At 41.7% G+C, this 22,435-nt stretch overlaps 3 protein-coding genes across 4 annotated transcripts in view; all 3 read right to left on the reverse strand.

The window, feature by feature from the left end:
- sima (HIF-1 transcription factor component sima) overlaps positions 1-20,367 on the reverse strand; it is a 29,888-nt gene extending 9,521 nt beyond the window's left edge. The window contains exons 1-7 of one of the 2 annotated variants that reach the window (XM_086905076.1): positions 19,896-20,367; positions 14,469-14,656; positions 14,242-14,390; positions 13,932-14,117; positions 13,571-13,809; positions 13,377-13,483; positions 12,137-12,284 (exon numbers count right to left, since the gene is read on the reverse strand). In XM_086905076.1, the coding sequence (XP_086761202.1) occupies positions 12,137-12,284; positions 13,377-13,483; positions 13,571-13,809; positions 13,932-14,117; positions 14,242-14,390; positions 14,469-14,656; positions 19,896-19,939 (1,061 nt within the window). In that variant the 5' untranslated portion in view covers positions 19,940-20,367. Of the gene's footprint in view, positions 1-12,136; positions 12,285-13,376; positions 13,484-13,570; positions 13,810-13,931; positions 14,118-14,241; positions 14,391-14,468; positions 14,657-15,375; positions 16,244-19,895 lie in introns of those variants that run through there. The other variant, XM_086905077.1, reaches the window with a different exon arrangement.
- A 426-nt stretch (positions 20,368-20,793) lies between these two features.
- LOC147658103 (mitochondrial intermembrane space import and assembly protein 40-B) lies at positions 20,794-21,434 on the reverse strand. Its single transcript, XM_003696557.4, has one exon. It carries the CDS (start codon positions 21,432-21,434, stop codon positions 20,964-20,966), a length of 471 nt encoding a protein of 156 aa, XP_003696605.1. The 3' UTR covers positions 20,794-20,963.
- LOC100865478 (ribonuclease P protein subunit p14) lies at positions 20,794-22,356 on the reverse strand. The gene is made up of 2 exons (XM_012490156.3): positions 22,223-22,356; positions 20,794-21,866 (listed from the first exon to the last, which is right to left on the reverse strand). Exons 1-2 carry the CDS (start codon positions 22,243-22,245, stop codon positions 21,569-21,571), a joined length of 321 nt encoding a protein of 106 aa, XP_012345610.2. The 5' UTR covers positions 22,246-22,356; the 3' UTR covers positions 20,794-21,568.
- Positions 22,357-22,435: the final 79 nt, after the last annotated feature.

A 22,435-nucleotide genomic window follows, 5' to 3' on the forward strand; every position in this document is an offset into this window, starting at 1 on the left:
CTTCCTGTTACCCCGCGCGAGTAGTTGAGAATGACGTTTCACCACGATGCCGAAAGAGAGAGACTTTTTTGGCCGAGATACAAGAAACCGAGCCTCTCTTCCTGACACGTCTCCACGGTCGAAAATCGGTAGGGCGATTAAAGAAGGAAACGCGAACTTGTTTACGTAGCGAGGTGGGGAGGGAGAGAGAGAGGGAGGGAGGGGAGAGGGGACGTAACGAAGTGGAAAAGAAACTAGTGGTGTGTGGTAGTGTCCGGTTTCGCGAGCATGGGAAGAAAATTACACGCTGTCCCCCCGCCGTGTGTATGTGTGTTTGTCAGTGGTTTTGCCGTTCGAATAACCGAGTGCGTCGAAGTTATGTAACGATACAAGCCACGCTGCTGCTTGTTGCCTACCAGAGCTACCCTCCCTGGTTGAAAATTGATCGATCGTACGATCCGTGGACTCGCGTCATTCTCTCTCTCGCGTTTCGTCTCGTCTCGTCTCCGCGTCCCGTCTCCGCGTCCATCCAACAACCGAGAGAAAACGGCGTATAATAGCGTATAATATAGCGTATACATCAAGTTTTTAACCTTAACCGTTTCGCCGAACAAATATCCAACCAATCTCGTTCAACGTTTGACGACGCTTTCCTAAATATCCATCGTCCCGACAACACCTTTTGTTCAAGAAAAACAGACGTTTCGACCGATATCTATGTACATATATATATATATATATATTCGTTCGATATATCAGTCCATTCCTCGAATCCAGTGATCCTCGACCGTCAAACGATCATCGTTCCGTTCGAAACGCGTGTACGTAGACGAGTGGAACGAGAAGGAAGTAAAAAAAAAAGAGAGGGGGAGAGGCACGCGATCTCTGGACGCCTGTCTCGTCTTCCGGCAAACGGTAGGAATGGCGCACGATTGGCACTGGCACTGACACTAGCGGGAGAAACGTTGCACTCGCACTGGCTTCGCTCGCTCGCTCGCTCGCTCGAGGATCGCGCGCCCTGCGCTTGCCGCGGCGCTCGTGTGCGTCGCCGCGACCAGCCACACTCTCCATTCACCCATATTCGATCCGCGATTTCGTCGCCGTGCTCGTCTTTCGATCGTTCCCTCACCTCTTATTCCGTCGCTCGCTCGCTCGCTCGCTCGCTCGCTCGCTCTCTCTCTCTCTCTCTCTCTGTTGCGTGACACAATCGTACGACGATGCTCGCGATATCTGACCGATAACTGGCAGACGACGAGCGATCACGCCGATCGGTTTTTATGAACTATTGAACAGCGACGAATATGTAGCTAATAATAATACATCGAGGATCGCTTATTTTGCGTTTTACAATTTTTCTTTCTTTCTTTTTTTTTTTTTTTTTTTTTAACAACCTGTCCAACATGAGTAATACACGGGCTGTCTTTTCGATAAATGCTAGAAAACATGTAATTTAACCGAACGAAAATGAGGAAAGTATGTGCAGCTACGTATCGAAGGGAACCGGTGTAGCGAATCGAAATATTTCTTCCTTCCAGACGATTATTAGGAAACGTGTAGATATAAATACGTGTGAACGTAAAATAGCCCTTTCGATGTCGAATCTATATCCAATCTAAACCAGAACCACGTGACGAGAGACATTTGCAGACGAATTTCACGCAACGTTATTCTCTCGTTTTCACTCGCGTATTACACGCTCGCAATACGAAATAAATAATAACGAAGCACGTATGGAATTCGGATTATAATTGCACATAGATTTGAATTGCGATTTGAATATTTATCACGCGTGTCTCTACGTTAGGTGTATAAAAAAAAAAAAAAAGAAGAAAGGTCGCGTTAACGACGACATTTATTAAACGATAAAACGCGAAAAAGAACGAGATTGTAGGTAATGAGAAAACGGACGCTTATTGACGCGCGAATAATAATGAAAATCGTTCGCGTCACGATCGTTACCTGTTTCATCGTCCAATTTTATTATTCAAACTCGCGTCACTTTCCCGTGTGAATCTTCCGTTTCCTCCCACTAAATCGAGTAAGTAAACGAAAAAGATTCCAACGAACCCGACACCACGTGCCTCGTTCTTCTCGAAAAAGTTCATCAACTCCTATATCCTCGCCTCGATCACGAATATATATATATATATATACACCTCGAAACGTATTCTTTTCGAAAAATTTCATCAATTTCTAACCTCGACCTCTTAATTCTTACCCAAATTCTTAGTCAACAATTCATATTCATGTTCATATATCATTCATATATATATATATATCTGTACACGCTTTCGCGGTTTCGTTCGATTGTTAAAATGGAATACGACGACGACGAGATCGAATCGGCGGTTCACGATAGAGAGACGAGAGAACGACTGCCGCGAAAAAAAGAATGTTTTTTTGCCGGAGCAGCGTGGTTGGGCATCGCGGCGCGGCGCGACGTGACGTGACACGCGGTGTAATGCGACAGATTATCTGGCCAAGCGAAGATAAACCTTACCTCGTTACGAAATGTACGATGTAAGATCGCGACGGTGAGAGAGAAAGAGGAAGGAAACGCGTTTCGATAAACCGTGACTACTCGCCTCGCCTCCCCATTGGTCCGGATATGTTCTTGCTCAATCGAGGAGGAGGAAAACGAAAAGTGAAACTGGATCGAAAAGGAGGAGGAAAATGCGTGAGCGAGAAATAAAAAAAAAAAAAAGAAAAGAAAAGAAAAAATAGGATGGTGACGAAGGAAGAAGGGAGGAACTGTGACAAACACGTGGGTGGAGAGTGGAGTAACCAAACAAACAAGAGGGAGGAGGAGGAGGAGGAGGGAGGAGGAGATGTTTTTCGGTGGAAACGAAAATACTCTAGTCCTCCTCTTGCTACGTTTTCGCGTAGCAGGCTTTTGCGTAGATTCTTTGCGTGTCACTTCCTCGACCCCGTTTCCTTTTTTTCACTCCCTTCTCTACAATTTTTTATACCACCATTCTCCACATCCTGCACAAATCCACGTCTCTTATTCCCCCGTTGCTTCGAGTTACACCCTCCTCGATCTTCCTTGTCGTGGAAAGAAACGAAATTGGCTTCCCCTAAAGCGAGGCTAATCCAGGTTAGGGGACGAGATAGGGCTCTCCCCTTTTATGGCCCTTCACGAAATCGATGCTTCGAACGATTCTATCGATCTCTGCACACCAATATCGAGAACTTGGCTATTTACCCAAGTGCTCGTCAAAGACGTTTCGACCATAGCCTGCGTCAATGTTTACCACACGTATTTCGTATTTATCTTTACGCGCATCGTGATAAGCCTTTATCCAAAAACTCCTCTCTTCGCGATTGAACTCGCGATAGAGGGAAATCCGAGTAAGGTTTGAAGAGGAGTTGCAGATTGATTAGGATATCGCATTTAGTATATTTACAAACGAAACGGCGTCTATTTCGCTGCCCGAGGATCCCGCGAGGGAACGAAACTTTATTCGAGCACGCACGGGGTATATATCGCGGCGATCACAGTGAATTTAAAAATACCCAGCCCGCGTAGAACGCTTAATCGAGGACGTCGAACTTGCGCGCACGCTCGACACGCGATTCCAATCGTCCATGTCCGACTGAATACCGATCCATCTATATTTGATCGGTCGCTCTTCGGTTATTGGCTGGACAATTTATTAATTTAGGATGGAAGGAAACTTGGAAATTATGCTCCACCAAAATGATCATTCGATTGATCATATCCGAAGGTGATTTCAACGATTTCTTTCCTTTCAAAAATTTCAACTCGACTCAACGCGGTCCCGATTTGGCGGATAGGTTTAATAACGGATAAAAATTAGAATAGTAATTATTTGGTCGGAACGAAAGAAATTGGCGAAGGACAATCGTTCGATTTTTTCCCCGGATCAGGAGGATTCCTGTTACGTTAAAACGAAACGAGTCGTTTAAATGAAAGAGAGTTCTTTTTTTTTTTTTTTTTTTTTTTTCCCCATCATCGAGGTTGTTGATCGTAAATTATTAAATTTCATGCGGCTATAAAATTAGAAGAAGCTCGACGGACTGTCGGCGTTAAAGTTAAAAATATTAACCGGTGCCAGTGATGCGTATTGCGCAATGTGTTGGAAACCGAACGATAACGTAAATCGTGTTGAACCTTAAGCGTGTAACCTGGTTCCTATCGAAACTCATCTAGTTTGATAATACTACGTATTACAATACGAAATGTGGAATGTGAACAAAGCTTTAGAGATTCCATTTTCCTTGTAAACAATATTAATCTATATACACATAAGAAAAAAGAAAAAAGAAAAAAAAAATGGATGTTCGAAAGAAGACGAATCTATCGAAACCTTCTTCGTATCGTTGCTTCGTAAAATTTGGTAACGAGATACATAAGATAAGTTACGAAAGATGAGCTACAACGACCTAGATCAATAGAATCCACCATCATCCACCGTTCTTAACCTAAATCGTGGACGATTACGATTTTCCGTTATCGACACCGTTATTAACGCCGTTTAAAACTTCGTCCCTGTGAGAAAATTCGAGTGACGAATCGAATTAAATATTAATAGCCCTTTGTAAGCTACCGTCAACTATTTCGGTGCACTTTGGCCTTGCTCTCGATCCACGTATCAATCGAATCGCCTTCTCGCATCTCTTCTTAATCCTTCCTTCCTCTTGCCTTCTCGTTCTTCTTTGAAAATCCTCCTCTGTTAAAAATCCTTATCCCCCGTAGATGTACGTTTACTTCCTCGCAACGTCCATCCTCTCCCTCTGTGATAACTCCGTTGCTCGCTCCGTCCAAGTTTCGAGACCGGGGAAAAACTCGAAACGATGCGCGAGCACGTGCGCTTAACCGTGACGAATTCCCCACGTAAACCGTGACGCAATCTATTATTAAACGAATGACAATTCTGCCTTCCTTAGTGAAAATATCCTACCGATCCCCAAATATTTTTCCTCTCTTCGAGATAAGAAAAATTCGGAGGGAGAATTGAAACGAGATAGAATCGAACGAAATTGTTGTTTAGAGCGGATGGTAGTAGATAGAACCCACTAAGGAAGGCAGAACTGACGTTCACCACGCAACTCGCACGCACCCGACTCGGAATCACTGACAGGCGGAATCAACTTTTGTATCGAAAACTTGAATCGGCCGCTTCCCCTCCTCCCCAAACGATCATTCGATTTCGCCGTCCCGTTGTTGCCGCGACCCGACCGTTAATACTGCGCACGAATATATCCCTCCCTCTGGATGGCACGCGCGAAATCAGTCACTCGTTCGCCAATACTAAAATGTGTGTCACGAGGCGCTAGCTAATCCGAGCTAGCGAACTCGCTCTCGCCGCTGATCGCTCGCGTCATCGGTTTCCGCGAGATAGTGCTCGCCTTTTTGCTCTCCCTCCCTTCCTCCTTCTCCCTCTCCCTCTCCCTCCCTCCCTCCCTCTCTCTCTCTTATCGTGTATCGTTCGAGACCCATCCTCCTCCCTCTCGTGCACGAAAGATTCTAGTCCGACTACGTTGTTTCTAATATACACACATTGTTAGCTTAGTCTACGAATAGATTTATTTGAATAGTTCTCTATCACCGAGCGAGACGGAGCTGTGTCGTGTTTACCGTATTCGTTTAAGCTCTAACGTCGGTTATATAAGCTACCGGCAATTGTGCAGCTTGCTTAAACTTAAACGGTTGAAAAGGGGGAACGAGTCCGATAGAAATGTGAGTCGCTCTTTCTCTCTCTTTCCCTGTGTTCCTTTAAACGGCTTCCGGAATTTCTCTCGCCAATTGCCCGGTTAAAATTTAAACTCGTTTATTTTTCTTCTTCTTCTTCTTTCCTTTTCTTTTTTTTTTCCACGACGCTATTATCCAAGATCGTCCGACGCAACAACAAATTCCTGGAACAGACACTTGAATCCGTTTCAAAATCAGTCAGAGGAATTCATTATTACCGGCTCGTAACGAATCGAGATATCGGATACATCGTGCGCGAACACGATTATATTATATGTGACCATCGTTGACCAATAACGTGCACGGATCGTGAATCGCGGCGGCAAGGTCTTTCTTGAGAGATAAGAAATTGATGGAAATTTACGTGACTCGACAGGATATATTACAACCTCTCGAGCGAGTCGACGAATCATCAATTTGCGGTCGGGAGAGAGTCGATGGATTTTTTTTTTTTTCTTTCTCTCGCTCTTCAATCCCGCGATCTCGGATGATAAAGCGATCGCAACCGACACGCAGCTCGACCGAACAGAGAGGAACGAACGACGTAATTTCTCTCCAATTTGGATGATTGAAAAAAAAAAAAAAAAAAAGAACGCGGTGTCCGGTGTTCAATTTAGTAATAGGTCGATCGATCGATATGGATCGGATCTATCGCGAGGAGTTTCGCGTCGGGGGGCCACTCCTATTGTCACTGAAAACGATCCTTATGCAATCGAGAGCCGGCTGACAGTCAAGGCCGCTCGCGTGACGCGCCACGAGAATCTCGCCTCCTCCGTGCCCGCGAAAACGCGAACATCTTTTGGGTTAAAAACTTATCGACATCGTGTCTTCTTTTTTTTTTTTTTCCTTTCTTCGCCAATGAAATTTAGCTTTTCACACGGAAAGAAACTTTATCTGGATCGCTTTTTATTTTTTATTTTATTTATTTTTTTTTTTTTACACCGTGAAACACAGCAAACACAGGTGCACTGTAATCGGTATATAACGCGGTACATAAAGAAGAATACGTGAACAATTTTTATCATTTTTTTTTCTCTTTTTTTTTGGAAAGGAAGGGAATCGAAAGTGTTGCAACTGACGTTAATGATAAAACTGACGATGCTGATCCGTCAGTGATACACACACGCTTTCCACAGCATTGCACAGCGAAGAAAAACTGGGCGATGAAAAGGGAAATAAAAAAGGATCGGCCAATTCGGTTGTTCCGAGCACGTGACGAAAATATGATCGATACGCGTACATCTACGCCGCTGATTTACCGTGTAAACCTTATCTTACAAAGTGTTGCATAACACGTGCGTATTGTTAGCTTCCTATTTGGAAGTTTTAACCATCGATGATACAAGAGACGAGACGAGAAGCAAACGGAGAGAGGAGGTCGCCCTGCGCGCGACGCGCGTTGTTTCGCATCGAGGCGCACGAGAGAGAAAGAATCAAAAAATAAGAAGAAAGAAAAACGATTTAACAAACGCTTGATCGGATATGATCGTCGAATCGAGATCATGGATGCTCGATCTTTTCTTTATTCCTCGAAGATTAATTTTCTTGGAAGCAGAAATTCTTTTTTATCGACCGAGAAACGTCTGGTGGAAAAATAACAAGCACATGTTAGCACAGTCACGCATATAACAATGCGCAACGTTGAAAGGGTTAAGTTATAACGAGTTAAACTCTTGTTTTCATCAGACCTTGCTTGCGTCAATTTTATCTCGTTGATAAAGGCGGGAGATTATTATCAGAGAGGCTAAAGCGTACGCACACTGAAAGAATTCGTGTGTACGGTACGTGAGATGGTATCGTAAGAAATTCGATCAACTTTCGAAAAATTTCCCAACCGATTTGTTTTCGTCGATTTAAGATTCTGAGGAATGCTGTTTCGAGCAGATCAAATGATTAAAAGCAAAGTGGAAAATTATACGATCTAAATTATTCGACTCAACAATGCGTTTGCCCACGCGTCAGGATGTGCTAGAAGATCCTATTCTTTCCGACAAGCTTCCGGGCACAGGAAGTCTCGCTTCCCACAGGGTTCGTACAGTATAGTCGAGAAACTTGAATATCCATTAGGATCGCGCGGTAACGTTAGCCACGTTAGCGCTCGAGCAAGAAGGAGGATCTAGTTTTGCTATCGTGTGACCACCACCACCCGACCTCGTGTACCCGCGCGCGAATACGCACAACATTGCGTCCCTCTTCGTAACACGATTACTTCCAACTTCTGTTTCCCTTCCTAAACGGTCACGTTCTAGATTCTGTCAATTTCGTCCCGTCGATTGCCAACGCATTGTACGATTTATCAACACCGATAAACAAGCGGATTTCCGCCAACACCATAAACACACTCTTCCTGAGAAATTTCAACTTAAAAACTCGTACATTCGCATCGAATCGAACGAAGCAAAGAGCCTCGAAATAGCCTTCCGACCACCAATTGAAAATTTCTCTGCTCTCTGCTCATTTACAATTCTCACACACCATCCTCTCTCAATCCGATAAATCCCCAAAACTTACTCCTCTCTATTATAATTTCTAAAAAATTTCTCTTTTTTTCGGCCACTTAAGAATACCCGTCAAGAATATCGAGACACTTCCGGTTTTCCTTTTTTCTCTTTTTTTTTCTTATATTCAAACGGACGTCTTCGGACAAAGAGCGACTTCCCGCTCAGCGGACGCTCGCTCGTTCAGTTCTCTCCTCCCGAGAACCAGTCGACACTGCTTTTCATTGAGAAGCATCGGGTGCGCGATAGGCTGCCTCGAGGATGCATCGATCCTCGACGAATCGTGTATCAACTACGACGGCACAACCCCCCTCTACCCCCCTTCGTAACTTATTCAGAAGATTCGATTCGAGAATTAGCTAGTCGGTTACACGGTGAGAGAGGTGAGAGCGCGTCCTCCCTCGCGTCTATCTCGACCGGAGATAACTAGTTCGTTCTTACGGATTCGAAGTCGCGTTCGTCGTAGGATTGTTGGGATTGTCCCTCCTATGGTGGCGAAGGGAGAGCCGCGGGCGACCGAGTTTGCGCGCCGCCCGACTTTCTCCCCTTCGACGAACCGCTCTCACTTTCGTTCGGGGTCGCGCCAACTGACACTGGGCGAACAAGAGCAGTATCGACGACCGCGGAGGAGAAGCAGGGGGATGGAGGGGGAGAAGGAGGGAACGCGACGGTTAAAACGATGGAAGAGCCGCGGGAATACGCAAGTCGCGCAAGCGCCGCGAGACGAGTCCAGCTCTCTGCCTCTTGCCCTTCGCTTTCACTCTCTCGTCACGGAACCGGACGAAACGACCCATCCTTTTTTCTTTCTTTCTTTCTTTCTTTCTTTCTTTCTTCCCCCCCTCTCCTCTCGACCCGACTTGTACTCCCCAGAATTTCTCGAGACGCTTCTCTCGGCCTCTGAAATTCTCCACTCTCCTGTTCTCCTGTTATTATTCGTGAACAATTTTGTGAACAACGAATTACTACCTGATCTATTCTCTCTACCTGATCTTCCCTCCTCTCACCCGTTTTACGATTATTGGAGGTTGAAAGTTTCGTATAATGGGAGAAGGAAGGGCATTGGCCGGCGGGCAATGAACAAAATCCGAAGAGGCTGAAAGTAAATACGAAAAGTATCGGCGAGAAGAGAAGATGGAAGATTTTTGAGAAAAGAGAGATGGGAAAATTGCTTGTAAATTAATATATAAAGCGTCGTATTTCTTTTAGTTTGGACCCGTGCATTGTTTGGAATCGGCACAAAGATGCGGTGCGAGCATTATTATTGATATCTCTTGTTGTTAAACTTAACACCTCTGAAATAAAATGGAAAATTTAAAGCTTGATTCAGCTTGACACTTTACCGCTTCCCTTTATAAGACTAATATTTCCTCGATTTTCTACCTGTCGTATTTTCCATGCCAATATCTCGTACATCACCGAACATCTCGCCTTTTCAACCGAGAATAAACGAGCCTTCCACGAGGGCAACGAGAAATTGAAATCCGACTTTAGGCAAAACAGTCGACCTTGTACCTCGTGACAAGGCCCGCGAAAATCGATGCAAGATAGCGAAGGAAAGCGTTGCACGCCTCCCCTCTCACCCCTCCCAAGCACGGTATACGCTTCGAAAATTTCACGTGCCCTTTCCTCAAAACCCACCCTTCCTTTCTTTCTTTTCATCCCAACGAAACGAAGCTCTTGCTCCCCATTTCTCGAAGCGAAGCGTACAAAAAGAGAGCTGATCGTTCTTTCGTTTCGGTTAAAAGGAGAAAAGAAAAAAGAAAGAGAAGAAAAAAATGTCAAGCCTCACACACGTACACCGCACGTTTCATAATTACGATGGCTTACAGCGTTGCGAAACGCGTGTTGGCGCGTGAAAAAAATTTGGCACGTTCCGATTCGTACACAACGTTTTGGCCGCAACGGCCATCTATGCAATAAACCGTCGTCGAGTTATCTTGTTCGGCTCGAAACGAGGAGAAGAGGGAGGGAGAACCCTTATATCGTTTATCCTCGCCCGTTTCCCTTCCTCGGGGTATAACCTTATAACCGCATCGATTTCGAATTTTCCCCACGACGATAAACCGAAATCGATCCCCGTAAGGGAGCAATAAACTAAATCCGGAAGATTCAGCGAGAGAGAAAAAAGAGGAGAAGAAAAAAAAGAAAGAAAGAAAAAGGATCCAGAAGGAAAATTCGAAAGAGAAAGGAGTACGAAATCTAGGAAGGCAACCCTCGGCTCGACTGAACTATAGGAGGAGCCCCTCCTTAGGGGCAAGGGACAAAGAGGGATGTCTTTTTTTTTTTTTATGTGGGGCAAAAGATTCCGCTTGCTCGACGATCATCTTGCTTACTTCTTCCGAGGGTTGGACCCTTTCGACGCGTGTTACGCAAGAAGTGGGGGGTCGAGAGGCGGGGAGGGGATGGCATCGACTCGAAATTATCGTGGGGATAAAGGCGGGATGGAAGAAACGGTAGCCGTTTTATTTGTTTCCCGATGACCGAATACCGTGGCGCGTGTTTGTTTGACCGGTTAAACAGAGTTTAATAGTTCTCCTGCTCTTTTTACTTCGTGTTACCGATTGATGATAATTGGTCAAAATTGTTTTTACCTTTTAAACTTTTTACCATTTGAACCGACACGCTTCGCGATTCTCGATGCAAAATCTTCTCAAACGTAAATAAATTATTCATAAACGTAGCGAATACTTTTGCTATTTTTTTTTTTAATGAACGACGTAAGACGTAACACGTAGATTAAATTTTTTTTATAAAAGTGTATCTATGTTGAGAAAATTTCTAATGAAAAAATTAATAGCCAAGACATACCAAGAATACTAAGTATTCTTTGCAATTTTTTCGCATTCGTCGCGATAAAAAAATACATATACGTAAAAATCAATGAAATAATTTTTTCTTGAACACTTGTTACAATCGAGAAGATGTCCTACGTACAACAGTGTTAGTACATTGCCAGCTCTTACGAGCATATATTGCGTCACAATTATTATCGTTGACCAGCTAACACCGCTCTTCTACGTTTCGCGGAAAAACGCGTAATTTACGCGAACTGCGCTACTAGAATTCGCACGACGCGTAACGTGTGCTGCGTTTAAAACGCGTTTCTGAAGATATCTGACGCAAGTTCCGGAGATGCTCGTTGCGATTGCTAAACGTTGCGTCACTTGTGTGCCCTATAGCACAGGTCAAAACGTGAAAAGGGAGGGCGTAGAAGATCTCGATGGGGTAGAATCTTGCCTACTTTGGCAAGATAAATCCGCCTCGTAAAACGCGGAAAAGGCGGTGCTGGTCAGAAGTATCTTCCGTAAACGAAGGGCTGGGAGGAGGAGAAAGAGAGAAAGAGAGAAACGAGCATTGGATTCATTGGATCGATAAGAGGGATCTGCATGCAAGCGTACGGGGAAAAAAAAAAAAAAAACACGAAGAGCACTTACCTTGCGTGATTAGCGGCGATGATCGTTCACTTTAGCTAAAAGAGTTCGGTGAACGAAAAATAGGTGTCGTGTGATCGTCTTGTTGGAGAGGATAAATAAACTGAAGGCGTTTTCGAAGCCGTTTGAACTTTCGTTTCTTTCGTTGAAGTATACGCGATATTTGTTTTGTTATTCAGAGGGGAAGAAGAGAGAGAGAGAGAGAGAGAGAGAGAGAGAGAGAGAGAGAGAGAGAGAGAGAAGATTCGAGAAAAAAGATACCTGGCTTTTTTTTTTTTTTTTCTCGATCGAGAGACAGATCGTAAAATTTGTACGCATTTTAGTTCAACGATCCCTCCAAAGTGGGATCGAAATTCTTTCGAGAATATACTCTCCCTCGTTTGAGACAGACTGCAAAAATTATTCGTTCACAATAATTACACGGCATGCACAGAAATAAGCAGGGAGTGGAAGATACTCCGTGGACACACGCTCATGCAGGGGGGACGTGATGAAAGATGGATTGATCCTACCTTAGAACGTAATTCACACAGACGACGGACAACGGTTTTTGCTGCTTGGAACAGTGAATTAGGGTGGCTTGCGTCACGACCCAAGCGTATCCTCCGCGTTTCCCGAGAAATCTGTAGGCGACCGTCTCGCATTGACCCTTGCTGAACACTGAAACAACGCGAAACAGATTTTAATCACCGACTCTTTGAATCGCTCCACGCGATTTCGAGGGGGGGTTTTATATATATTTCGTCGTTCATCGAAACTGCGCACGCAACAACGTATCCTGGATGACGAAAGATTCGCCAAGGAATTGCCAATCTCTCGCACGTAATCGGGTGAAATTTTAAAACGGTGTCACGATGACTCGTTTCGCGTCGTCATTATCGATATCCTCTGAATCGCTAGGCGAAATTTTCTTTCGTCAAAGTGGAATGAAACTAAGATTGTTCGACGAGTGAAATTCTTACATCGTTCGGTGAGCCAGTTTATCGAGGATGATGCGCGTGGAACTAGAAGGTTCTTCTAGAACCTTTTCTTATCGCGATTCGCAGGAGGAGTGGAACGCGTGTGATCCCTTCTCGTAAATCGAGAGATGGAAAGAAAGATTAGGTCCGATCACGAAATGCCGACCGCGTATCTGTGGCGAGACGGTAGAAAAACTTGGTAGAAAAACATGGATTGTATAAAGAAAATTTGTAATGAAAAGTAACTACGGTATTTAATTGAGAGAGAGAGAAAAGAAGAAGAAGAAGAAGAAGAAGAAGAAGAAGAAGAAAGAAAGAAAAATAAGGGAAACAATAAAAAAATATTTTTAATAAATTGTTGCTCTTGAAATCGTTTTATCGCGTTGTTCACCCGACATAAAGATCATAGAATTCCGATCGACGAATTCCTCTCGTCGAAAACGCCTACAACTCGTCTTTCTTTTTCTTCTCGTCGCAGCTGTGTCGATCGATACACGTCATCTCGCGTAGATTAGATGAATAACATCGCGATGAGAAGGGGGCCGCGTCGAAAATCAGGTCACAAATGCAAGATTTTACAATCCAAATGAGCTTAGGAGAAATTTTTTCCTTATTAATTTTTAAATCGTTAAAAAGAAAAAATGTTTTTGAACGAACGGTTACGAAATTAACAGAAGCGAAAACATTTATACACAACCGCAAGCGAAACATAGAAGTGGCTCGCTTCTAAAATAGAGAACGAGCCGTGAACGATCGCGTTTATTCAAATGGCCGTCAATTGGCTTTTACTCACGTGATTTAAAAGATTTATCCAGAGCCAAATTGTCGAGGGCGTGATAGAACTCGAAAACGGATTGTCCCACTAACTCCTCGCTGCTCCAACCCAGATATTCAGCCAACCTAACGGAAAAACATTTTTTTTTTTTTTTCTTTTTACGCTCGAACATTATCTCATTTCACCTAGTCACGACCTGTAAATGTACTCACTTTTCGTCGGCGTACGTGAATTTCATGCTGAGGCTATGCTTCGAGAGGAAAGTGTGACGTCCCAGCGGTATCTCGATGTTGCTAGGATGCGGTATGGGACATCCGAGAAGCACCAACGAGGCTCCAGTGTTGTCTCCTTCGTTTCCCTCGTCGTCCTTTTTATTCTTCGCGTCGTCGTTCTCCGACGAATTCGACACCGGGTCGCGGATATACGTTAATCTACCGGTGCAATGAATCACCTGTCGTGGGACAAAAGAAAAAGTTGCATAACGATTAACATTGCGAACGGAACGATCGTTTCGTTTTATTTATTCACGACGTGGCTCCAACGAATGAAAGCCGCGTTGAAAAAGTTTTCTACCTTGTAGGAAGCGCTTTTTAGATTGACCTTCCTTCCTTTGCTGGTCAATGTACACTTGAGCCGTAAGAAAAAACTGCAAGCACGTTTCTCGCTGTTCTCGGGCGGTTTCGAGGACAGGCATTCCCGCAATTCCTCGTGGTCGCACGGATGGCTGTATTCGTACACGCTTTGACCCATCATATCCATCTGGAACAAGAATGAGAACGGAATGATCGAACAAAGGAATCGTGTTTTGCCCCTCCTCTCCATTTTCCATCCCTCTACTTTCCATCATAAAATACTTTTTTTTTCGTTTCACCGGGAAACTCACCTGGGAAATGCCAAGATAATCGCTCACATTCTCTGACAGGTAGATCATGTTTCCATCGCTGGAAAGCACCAACATGAATCCATTTAGAGCTTTGGAGAATAATTCGTCCATTTGATTCAACGTCTCGGACTTGGTCATCGGGCCTGGAACTGAAAATTACCACGAATGAGAATTTGCTCGGCTTTTAATTCGTAATCGTCATCGGGAGGAAATTGTTCAACACTCACCGCAGTCGACCACCGAGCGCACTTTAAGATAGGCGATGGCAAGTCTCATCACACTGGCCTTATCTAAATGAGCTGCTTGTTCCGGTGTTACGGGAAGAGCGGCAGCTAGATCCGTGAAAATGTCCGTCTCTTTGCTTCGACGGTATCTTGCCGCATCACGAGACTTCTCCTTCCTCTTCTCGTTGCTCCTGCAATGTGAAAAAAAAAAAAAGAAAAAATCCTCCTAAAAGACAACTTTGCGCCAATTAACTCGACTACCGTTTTCTAACAACGATATCTTTAACAATATTCTTTTCCTCGAGCGGATGAATTTTTTTTCATCCTACATTGCGTAACGATTGAATAAGCTATGAAGCTATAAAAACAACGATCGCTAAGGTAAAAGTCGCGACCCTGAAAAGAATTATGGAAATATCTCGACGCTCGATCGTAAAATTGCATTCCGTTTCATCGACTATCCCGTTTAAAACGTGGTGACGGTTAAATAAACCGTCTGTACGAGACGAGATATAGAAATGGAATGACGTATAAATATCGGGCGAAAGGTGAGATTTACATCGAATACGTGTTGTCACGTCTCGACTATCTCGAATACGGTTGTTATCTCATCTACAAAAACGACCTTCGAACACCGCCACTTTTCTCCACTTCTTGGAAATATTTTTACCACAAACATTTAGCCTCTTTGCTACAACTCCCTTCGAAACGATCAAGCATTCTTATCGACTACGTTACCACCTCCTTCCAAGAATATTCTCGATAATCGCTAATATTATCCGTCTATTTTCTAACGAAACAGAAATTAAATTCTCCATCTCGAAGAATTATTTACCGGGAGGAAGAGGCGATACTCGTTTTCTCCAAGGCGATTCTTTCTCTTTTTCTTTTTTATCGACCGAACACTTACAAATAATCCTCGAGAATCTGGCCGTCCTCGTCGTTACACCCGTATCGGCAATACCCGTTTTGCAAATCCTCGTAGACGCACGGTGGCAGAACCGGGTTTTGCCCATAGGGGTAGGCAACGTCGTCGTCGGCGTACAGGGGGCAACGGTCGCTCGCCGGGCATTCGAGCCATCGTTCCTCCGTGCAAAAAGCGTACTGCTGTTGGGGACAGGTGTTGCAAAATTGGCCGAGCCAATCACATTCGGCACACAATTGAGCAAGCTTAATGTTGAACTGTTGCTGGTCCCTCGTCGATAACTCGGCCGTAGGATTGTTGTTGATCGATCTTGCCGGCCGACGAAAATTCGAGTTCGAGATCGATGGCCGATGATAGACCGGGCAACCGGTCTGCGACTTCTCGGGCTCGAAGTACAGGGCCAGATCCTCCACGTCGACCGGACCCAATTGGCAATTCTTCCCCGTATTCTGACCGCATTGCAACCGCTCGACGGACGTTGGTGGTTCCACGCATGGAAGGGTAGCGTGATAAGGTGTCGCAACAAGGTTGGGAGATGCTTGATGGTAAGGGGGGGAGTAATGGTTAATCGGGAGGGGTTGTTGGATCGGCGCGGTTCGAGCGAATCGGCAGGAAGGGAGAGTGGAGGGCGATCGATGGTCGTAGAGAGTGGTGGAGTAGGGTTGTTTGGCCACCGTCCACTCGGTGCAACGACCGGATTCATTATCGGGCATCCTGACGATCGGGTGGTGCACGACACGTGGCGCGATCATCCGACCGGTTTCGGGATCGATCTCGTTCCTTCTCCACAATTTTTTTTACGCCGCCACGAAACGCCGGCGCCGCGCCACCACTCTCCTCCTCCTCCTCCTCCTCTTCTTCTTCCCGTTACTCGCTCCCAACGAGCACGACGAAATAAAACTTTGGCCCGATTTTACTTCCCCCACTTCTCGACCACCTTCTTCTTTTTCCTTTCTTTCGCTCCTCCTCCCTCTCTTCGGCCGCGCGCGTTCTTTTTTTATCGGTGGTGGTGTAAAGTGGTGGAGAGGCTCGATGTGTTCCTTTCTTTTCGATTCTTCCTTTTTCTATGCCGAGAGAGATCGGCCTCGAACGCTCCTCTCTTCTTCTTCTTCTTCTTCTTCCCTCGAGTTTTCTTGCTTCGTTTTATCTCTTTGTTGAAACCGATCAGTGTTTCGTATCGTGCTCGAGGGCTCGATCGGGAGAAGGCAGAAACGCGGTTACGATACGCGACAAATCGGATCGAAGAAGGAAGACGACCGCCGGGGATCGCCTCGAGACGGCATTCTGCCTATCCGCAGCTTGGAAATCGGCGGGATCGAATTTTCGCTGGCTCGACGGTTCACGCGATACTAGAACCGAGAACACAAAACCTTGTTGTCTTGGAACGATGGCTATCTTCCGGTGATAACGATACTACCTATCGCGATACACGATAGACCAGTCTCTCTCTGGATTTCGTTCCTCCGACGAATCACGGTTAATCTTCCAATTACGTTACGTCTCCCTTCTATCGGATATCCCCGCTATCGAAAAATCTGAAGTTTTCGCGTAAAAAATCTTTCCATCGTTATCGAACGAATCCCTCTCTATGTAATGAGATAATCGGTATATAACAATGCTGTATATAATAATTATATATATATATGGAAATATTCTCTTGTTCTTCAATTTCTCGCTTACTGACCGATATAAACGATACCGATAATCCAAGGTTATTCCTCGATGAGATAATAATATATATATGATAATATTCTCCACGATTTTGCAACATGCTAAATCAATCTATACCTCGTACCTGTAGATCTGTATATTTAGAGAAGGGGTATCAAGCGCCAATCACCGATACGCGACGGCGATCAGCCTTGATCGAGGAAACTATAATCGCGCGAGTAAATGCGGAAACGGCACTTGATTCTGAATAACTTCGCCCGATTTAATGGTTTTATATAGTGATCGTCGTTTCGAGAAATATTCAAGGTATTCGTGTGTAAATGTTTCGAAAAGGCGATTACTGTATAAAACCATTAAATCATCATCTTCGAAATCGAGATAAAGAATTGCATTTTTCGAATACCCAAAACGCAAGACACGTATAAAAACGTGTTGATAAAAGTTGAAAATTAATTTTTGGATGTACCGTCATTTCGATCGAAATAAATATCGTCGATTGTCGGTTAACGAACGATTGAAAACAAGCAACAAATAGCTTCTATCTTATCCAGAGATACTTGTCTGTATTTTTTGTCTGTGTCATTTTATGCAATAAAATGATTTATAAAAAAAAAAAAAAAAAAATAAATAAAAGAAAAAGAAAATTTCATACACGAATATATTCGAGGGAAATTTCATTTTTCATTGTGTAAATTTTTTTTTTTTTTATAAATAATCTTAATAACGCGAAAGTAAAGAAATGAATAATATAAAAATACGGATAAATATTCTACGTGGATATTTTTCATTGCTATTTCGATACGAGGAATTTTAACTGATTAATCAGGTCATCGCACCGGCATATAAAAAAATTTTCCCAAAATTGACATGACGCTAAATTGAACAGATAAGAGGCTTAACTAAAAATAATACGAAGATTTGATAGTTCGTCAAACGTATAAACAATCTGTTAATGTATAAGACTAATTGGAAAAAGAAAGTTTTCAGAAGGTTGTATATATATATATATATATATATATGCTCGCCATCCGAATATATCGAACGGACACGATCATCTTCGTGTGTACGTGTCCCTATCGCATGGTACAAGAGAAATACATATCTACGACTTTAGCCTGAAGCAGAGAGAGTTCTCTTTTTCCTCCAAATGGGGCTATACGAACAACCGAATCATCATTATGAATTCACGTAATACATAAAAACGTTACCACATTCATCGTGGCAAATACATACGTGTTAAACACTATGTGTGCAAGTTTACGTACAAGTTTCGCTCGAACGTCGCTGAATGATATCGAGATACGATAACTATTGCTCTTTATGTTGGCGGTTGTTAAGAAACAATTGGATCGTTGATCGTTCGTCGATCGAAATTAATTTATTCATTAAACTCCCGTTAATCGATCGTTTCGGAAGTTAAACAAATGTCAATAACACGTGTATATATGTTTCTAAACAGGGTGGAATATTTTATGGAAAACGAGATGGACATACATGTAAATAAGTGTACCAACGCTTTATCTCCTATGTGGTTCGCTTGATTGTGCGACGAGCTTGAAAGTAACATACATGATGCGCGTGACACAAGCGTTCTTGATTTATCTGAATTTTAATGGTTCCGAGAAAACGATGCGACTATTTTTACAATCGACAGAAATTTATCTATTGCACACGTGTATAGCTTCCAAACGGGAATTTCATGATTTATAAAAACTACAACTATAAAAATACGTATTAACATTGTGATGTATGATATCTTGTAAGTATATACATATATGTATGTATGTATTAACTTTTTATGACAATTGCGTACTTTTTCAGGTTAGGACGGTATTGTTTTGTTTTGGTTTTTTATTTCATAATTTTATTACGTTGTCTAGCCTATATATATATATATATATATATATATATATATATATATATATATATATGAAGCTTGCGTTAGAATGAACACGTGAAAACACGTGGAAAAAATAAAAACAGGAATTTATTGAATACGATTTATGTATCTTTGTAATTTGTTTTTTTATCGCGATATAATACAACGTAATATGCACACAAGACAACAAAACTTTCCTTTGGAACAAGAGTATGAAATTATTCCAAAAAAATTCGATATTAAAAAAATTTTATGTCAAATATATGACGATTTGCTTGACCGCAAAATTCATTCAAATGGCGTTTCGTTTGAACGCAAGAAGAAAAGAGAAATCGATGAATCCCCGCTCGGATTTTCGAGGTACTACGGGTTTCCCAATATAACGTGGCAAATCTACGTAAATCTACTCAACTTTAAATCAATTCGATATAATAATTTTTGTATTTTCTAGTATGCAATTTTTTTTTTTTTTTTTTTCTCTTTTTTTGCTTTCATAGTTTCGCTTGCGATGCATATATGCAATCGCAGCTGGAGAGCAAATGAAAAGAGATCGGATTATTAGAGAGAAGAGGCATAAGTAATCTTGTAAAGAAGGGTGGGGAGAAGAAAATATCAGGAGTGTAAGAAGAATAGAAAGAGTTCTGAGAGAAACAGAAAGAGAGAGAGAGGGACTACCGTTCGGAGGAAACGCGATTGCGTCAAACACGCACGCACTCACTCACTCACGCATATAGAACGCGACATGCGCGCGCGCAACACATTGAATTTGTCTTTGGTCTTCGTCAATTCCAACATCTAAACAGTGTCTACGAACAATCATGCGATTAAACAAGGTAGAATGACATAATTAACAATATACTCGAATTTTTTGGTGAAAATTATGAAAATTCGAGGTTCAAGCAACGTAATGTCCATACGGGTACATTGAGCTTTAATTTTCATGCGATTCACTCACCTTCTTTTCTCCTTGTGTTTCTTCTCTTTTTTCGGATGATCCATGGCAAGTCAAAAATTTTAGAGAAACTTTTTTCGGATGATACAATACTAGGATACTCTCGGTCACTGCCAAGGAACGTATCCAGCTTATAATCCGCCTTCACTCGTCACGAAATTCTTCGTTCCAATTGTCTCTTCCGTACTTTGTTCGTAGTAACTCCTTCCTATTCTCCCGTTATCGAAATCAATGCACCAACATACGTTCTTCACTCACTTAACGTTATGAAACGAAAACACATCATTCTTCTATACGTATGAAACGATCGACGAACGCCAAACTCATGGTGTGATGGCGATGACGATGACGATGGTGAAGCTAGTAGTAGTAGTAGTGACTCGTTACAACAGTGGTGGTGGTAAACGACCGCGGCGTGGTGGTAGAGGTTGTATACACGAGACCGACTGTCCCAAGGGATGGAACAAAAGAGGGGAGGTCATAAAGTTGACGTCATAGCACATTGGTTCCATCTTTCTCGTAGAGAAAGATCGCACTGCCATCGGACGGCAATGACGTCAACTATCTTGTTGTCGCGGCACGATCAAATAGGACAAATTTCATATCGCATCATGAAAAAATTATCTTTCTTCTTATTAAATCGCGCGTCATATATAAGATGATAATTTATTAATTCGTGGAACAATTTATTGATATTACAACTGTACAGTATGTCATCATGTAATCAACTGAAATTCAAAGAACAAAAATGAGAAATAAAAAAAATATTACACGTTTTTTAAATAAAAATAATCATTGTAAGATTATGAGATTTAAATTTTAATTTTAATTTTAATAATTTAATTCATTAATAATATAATCTAGATATCGTGCACATCGATTATAAAAATTGAGAACAAAATAACGGGAAAACAATATTTAAAGATATTTTATTTCAAAAATGCTTTCTCGCACAACCTGTTTCTTGTAAGAACTTTAGAAATTCTATTTTATTAAATTCTAGTAAAAATTTACTCTAACTTTGTAATGCAAATGCATTAATTATTTATTTACTGCCAAGCAAACAATCATTCATTTAACATTAGTTTGTTCTATTCCTGTTTCGATACTAGAACTGTGAGGAACTTCTTTTACTTTTGATTCTAAATGCGTGACTTTGTTTTCATTTTCTAATTTTTTTTTATGTTCGTCCATTAGATCTTCCTCATCATCTAAATCATCTAAAGACCCTCCTTTCTTTCCATATAATGCTGGATATTGCACCATACATGATTGCATAGTTTTAAATGCATCATAACAATCCGAACCTTTTGGTTCTGCAGTTGAATAATGAAAACAAGAAAAGGCCTCGCGAAATTCCAAACCACATGGTCCAGTAGCCATACCTCCTAAACATGGACAATTCCAATTGATTTCTCCACTTGCTAACAAGAGACCAGGACTTGGTTCTGGTTCTGGAAGATCTATTTTACTAGGCGTTGCATGATCTTCTTTTGAAGCAAAGATTATAGTATCTTTACCTTCCTTATGAACGAATGGCATTGTTGAATAATTAATAAAAAAAATTAATACAAAACAAAAATATCAATATTTTCCTTCCTTTAAAAAATGATGTAGATAAATTAAGTTGATTTTTCTTCAAACTTAAGTTGTTTTATGTCCAGAATCTTTATATTTTAATGTTTATAATTCCTACTATCAGCACAAAATGATAATAAATTTGGTGTAGCACGATGAATAATATAAGTGCAAGGTTGTCCTTCGTATTTTTCACTTAAGGTTAATGCTGCTCTTAGACGTACATAACAATCATCTGTGCACCTTAAAACACATCTAAGTTCTTTTGGATTATATTTTAGAATATCAATAGTATACTTAGTTCCTTCTTCACCAAATAATTGCTTTATTGATTCAAGAATGTTTTTCTTTAAATAAACTCTTGACACTTCAAGACCAGGATTATGTGGTAATATTCTAAAAACAAAAAAAGTTTTTTTTATAAAAAATTTTTCAAATAATCAAAAGATATAATAATTACAATTATCATATAAAAATATATGATAAATACTGTAAAAATTGCAAATGAAGAATTATTACATCTGATTACATAGGAAACTACGAATTTTATGTAATCATAAAAATAACAAATATGAAATTATAAAAGAAAAAGATAATATTTTCTTAAAACAATACACTTTTTAAACTGCATATATTTAACTAATCGTATATTTAACTGTTTACTTTAAATTTTATTCATATAGATCGTTCTCGAAATTTAGGTTAAATTACGTGCATGAATAAAAATCTAAAAACTAATTGAATGTACTAACAGAGAAACGTCTAAATAATACATAGTACACTTAACACCAACTCCCGACTCACATTTAATATTCACGAATTTAAGCACTTTAGAAGATGTTTCGTACAAATATTACGGCATTTCACCCATGCCTTTCTCGTAGAGAGCAGCCACATTATACGATTCATAGATGGCGTTTCGAGTATCTGATATCCAAACTTTTATTTTTAAATAATTATGAATT

Source organism: Apis florea, unplaced genomic scaffold (assembly GCF_048593485.1).
Source record: "Apis florea isolate Af1SG1 unplaced genomic scaffold, ASM4859348v1 contig_2350_pilon, whole genome shotgun sequence".
Classification (NCBI taxonomy): Eukaryota; Metazoa; Arthropoda; class Insecta; order Hymenoptera; family Apidae; genus Apis; species Apis florea.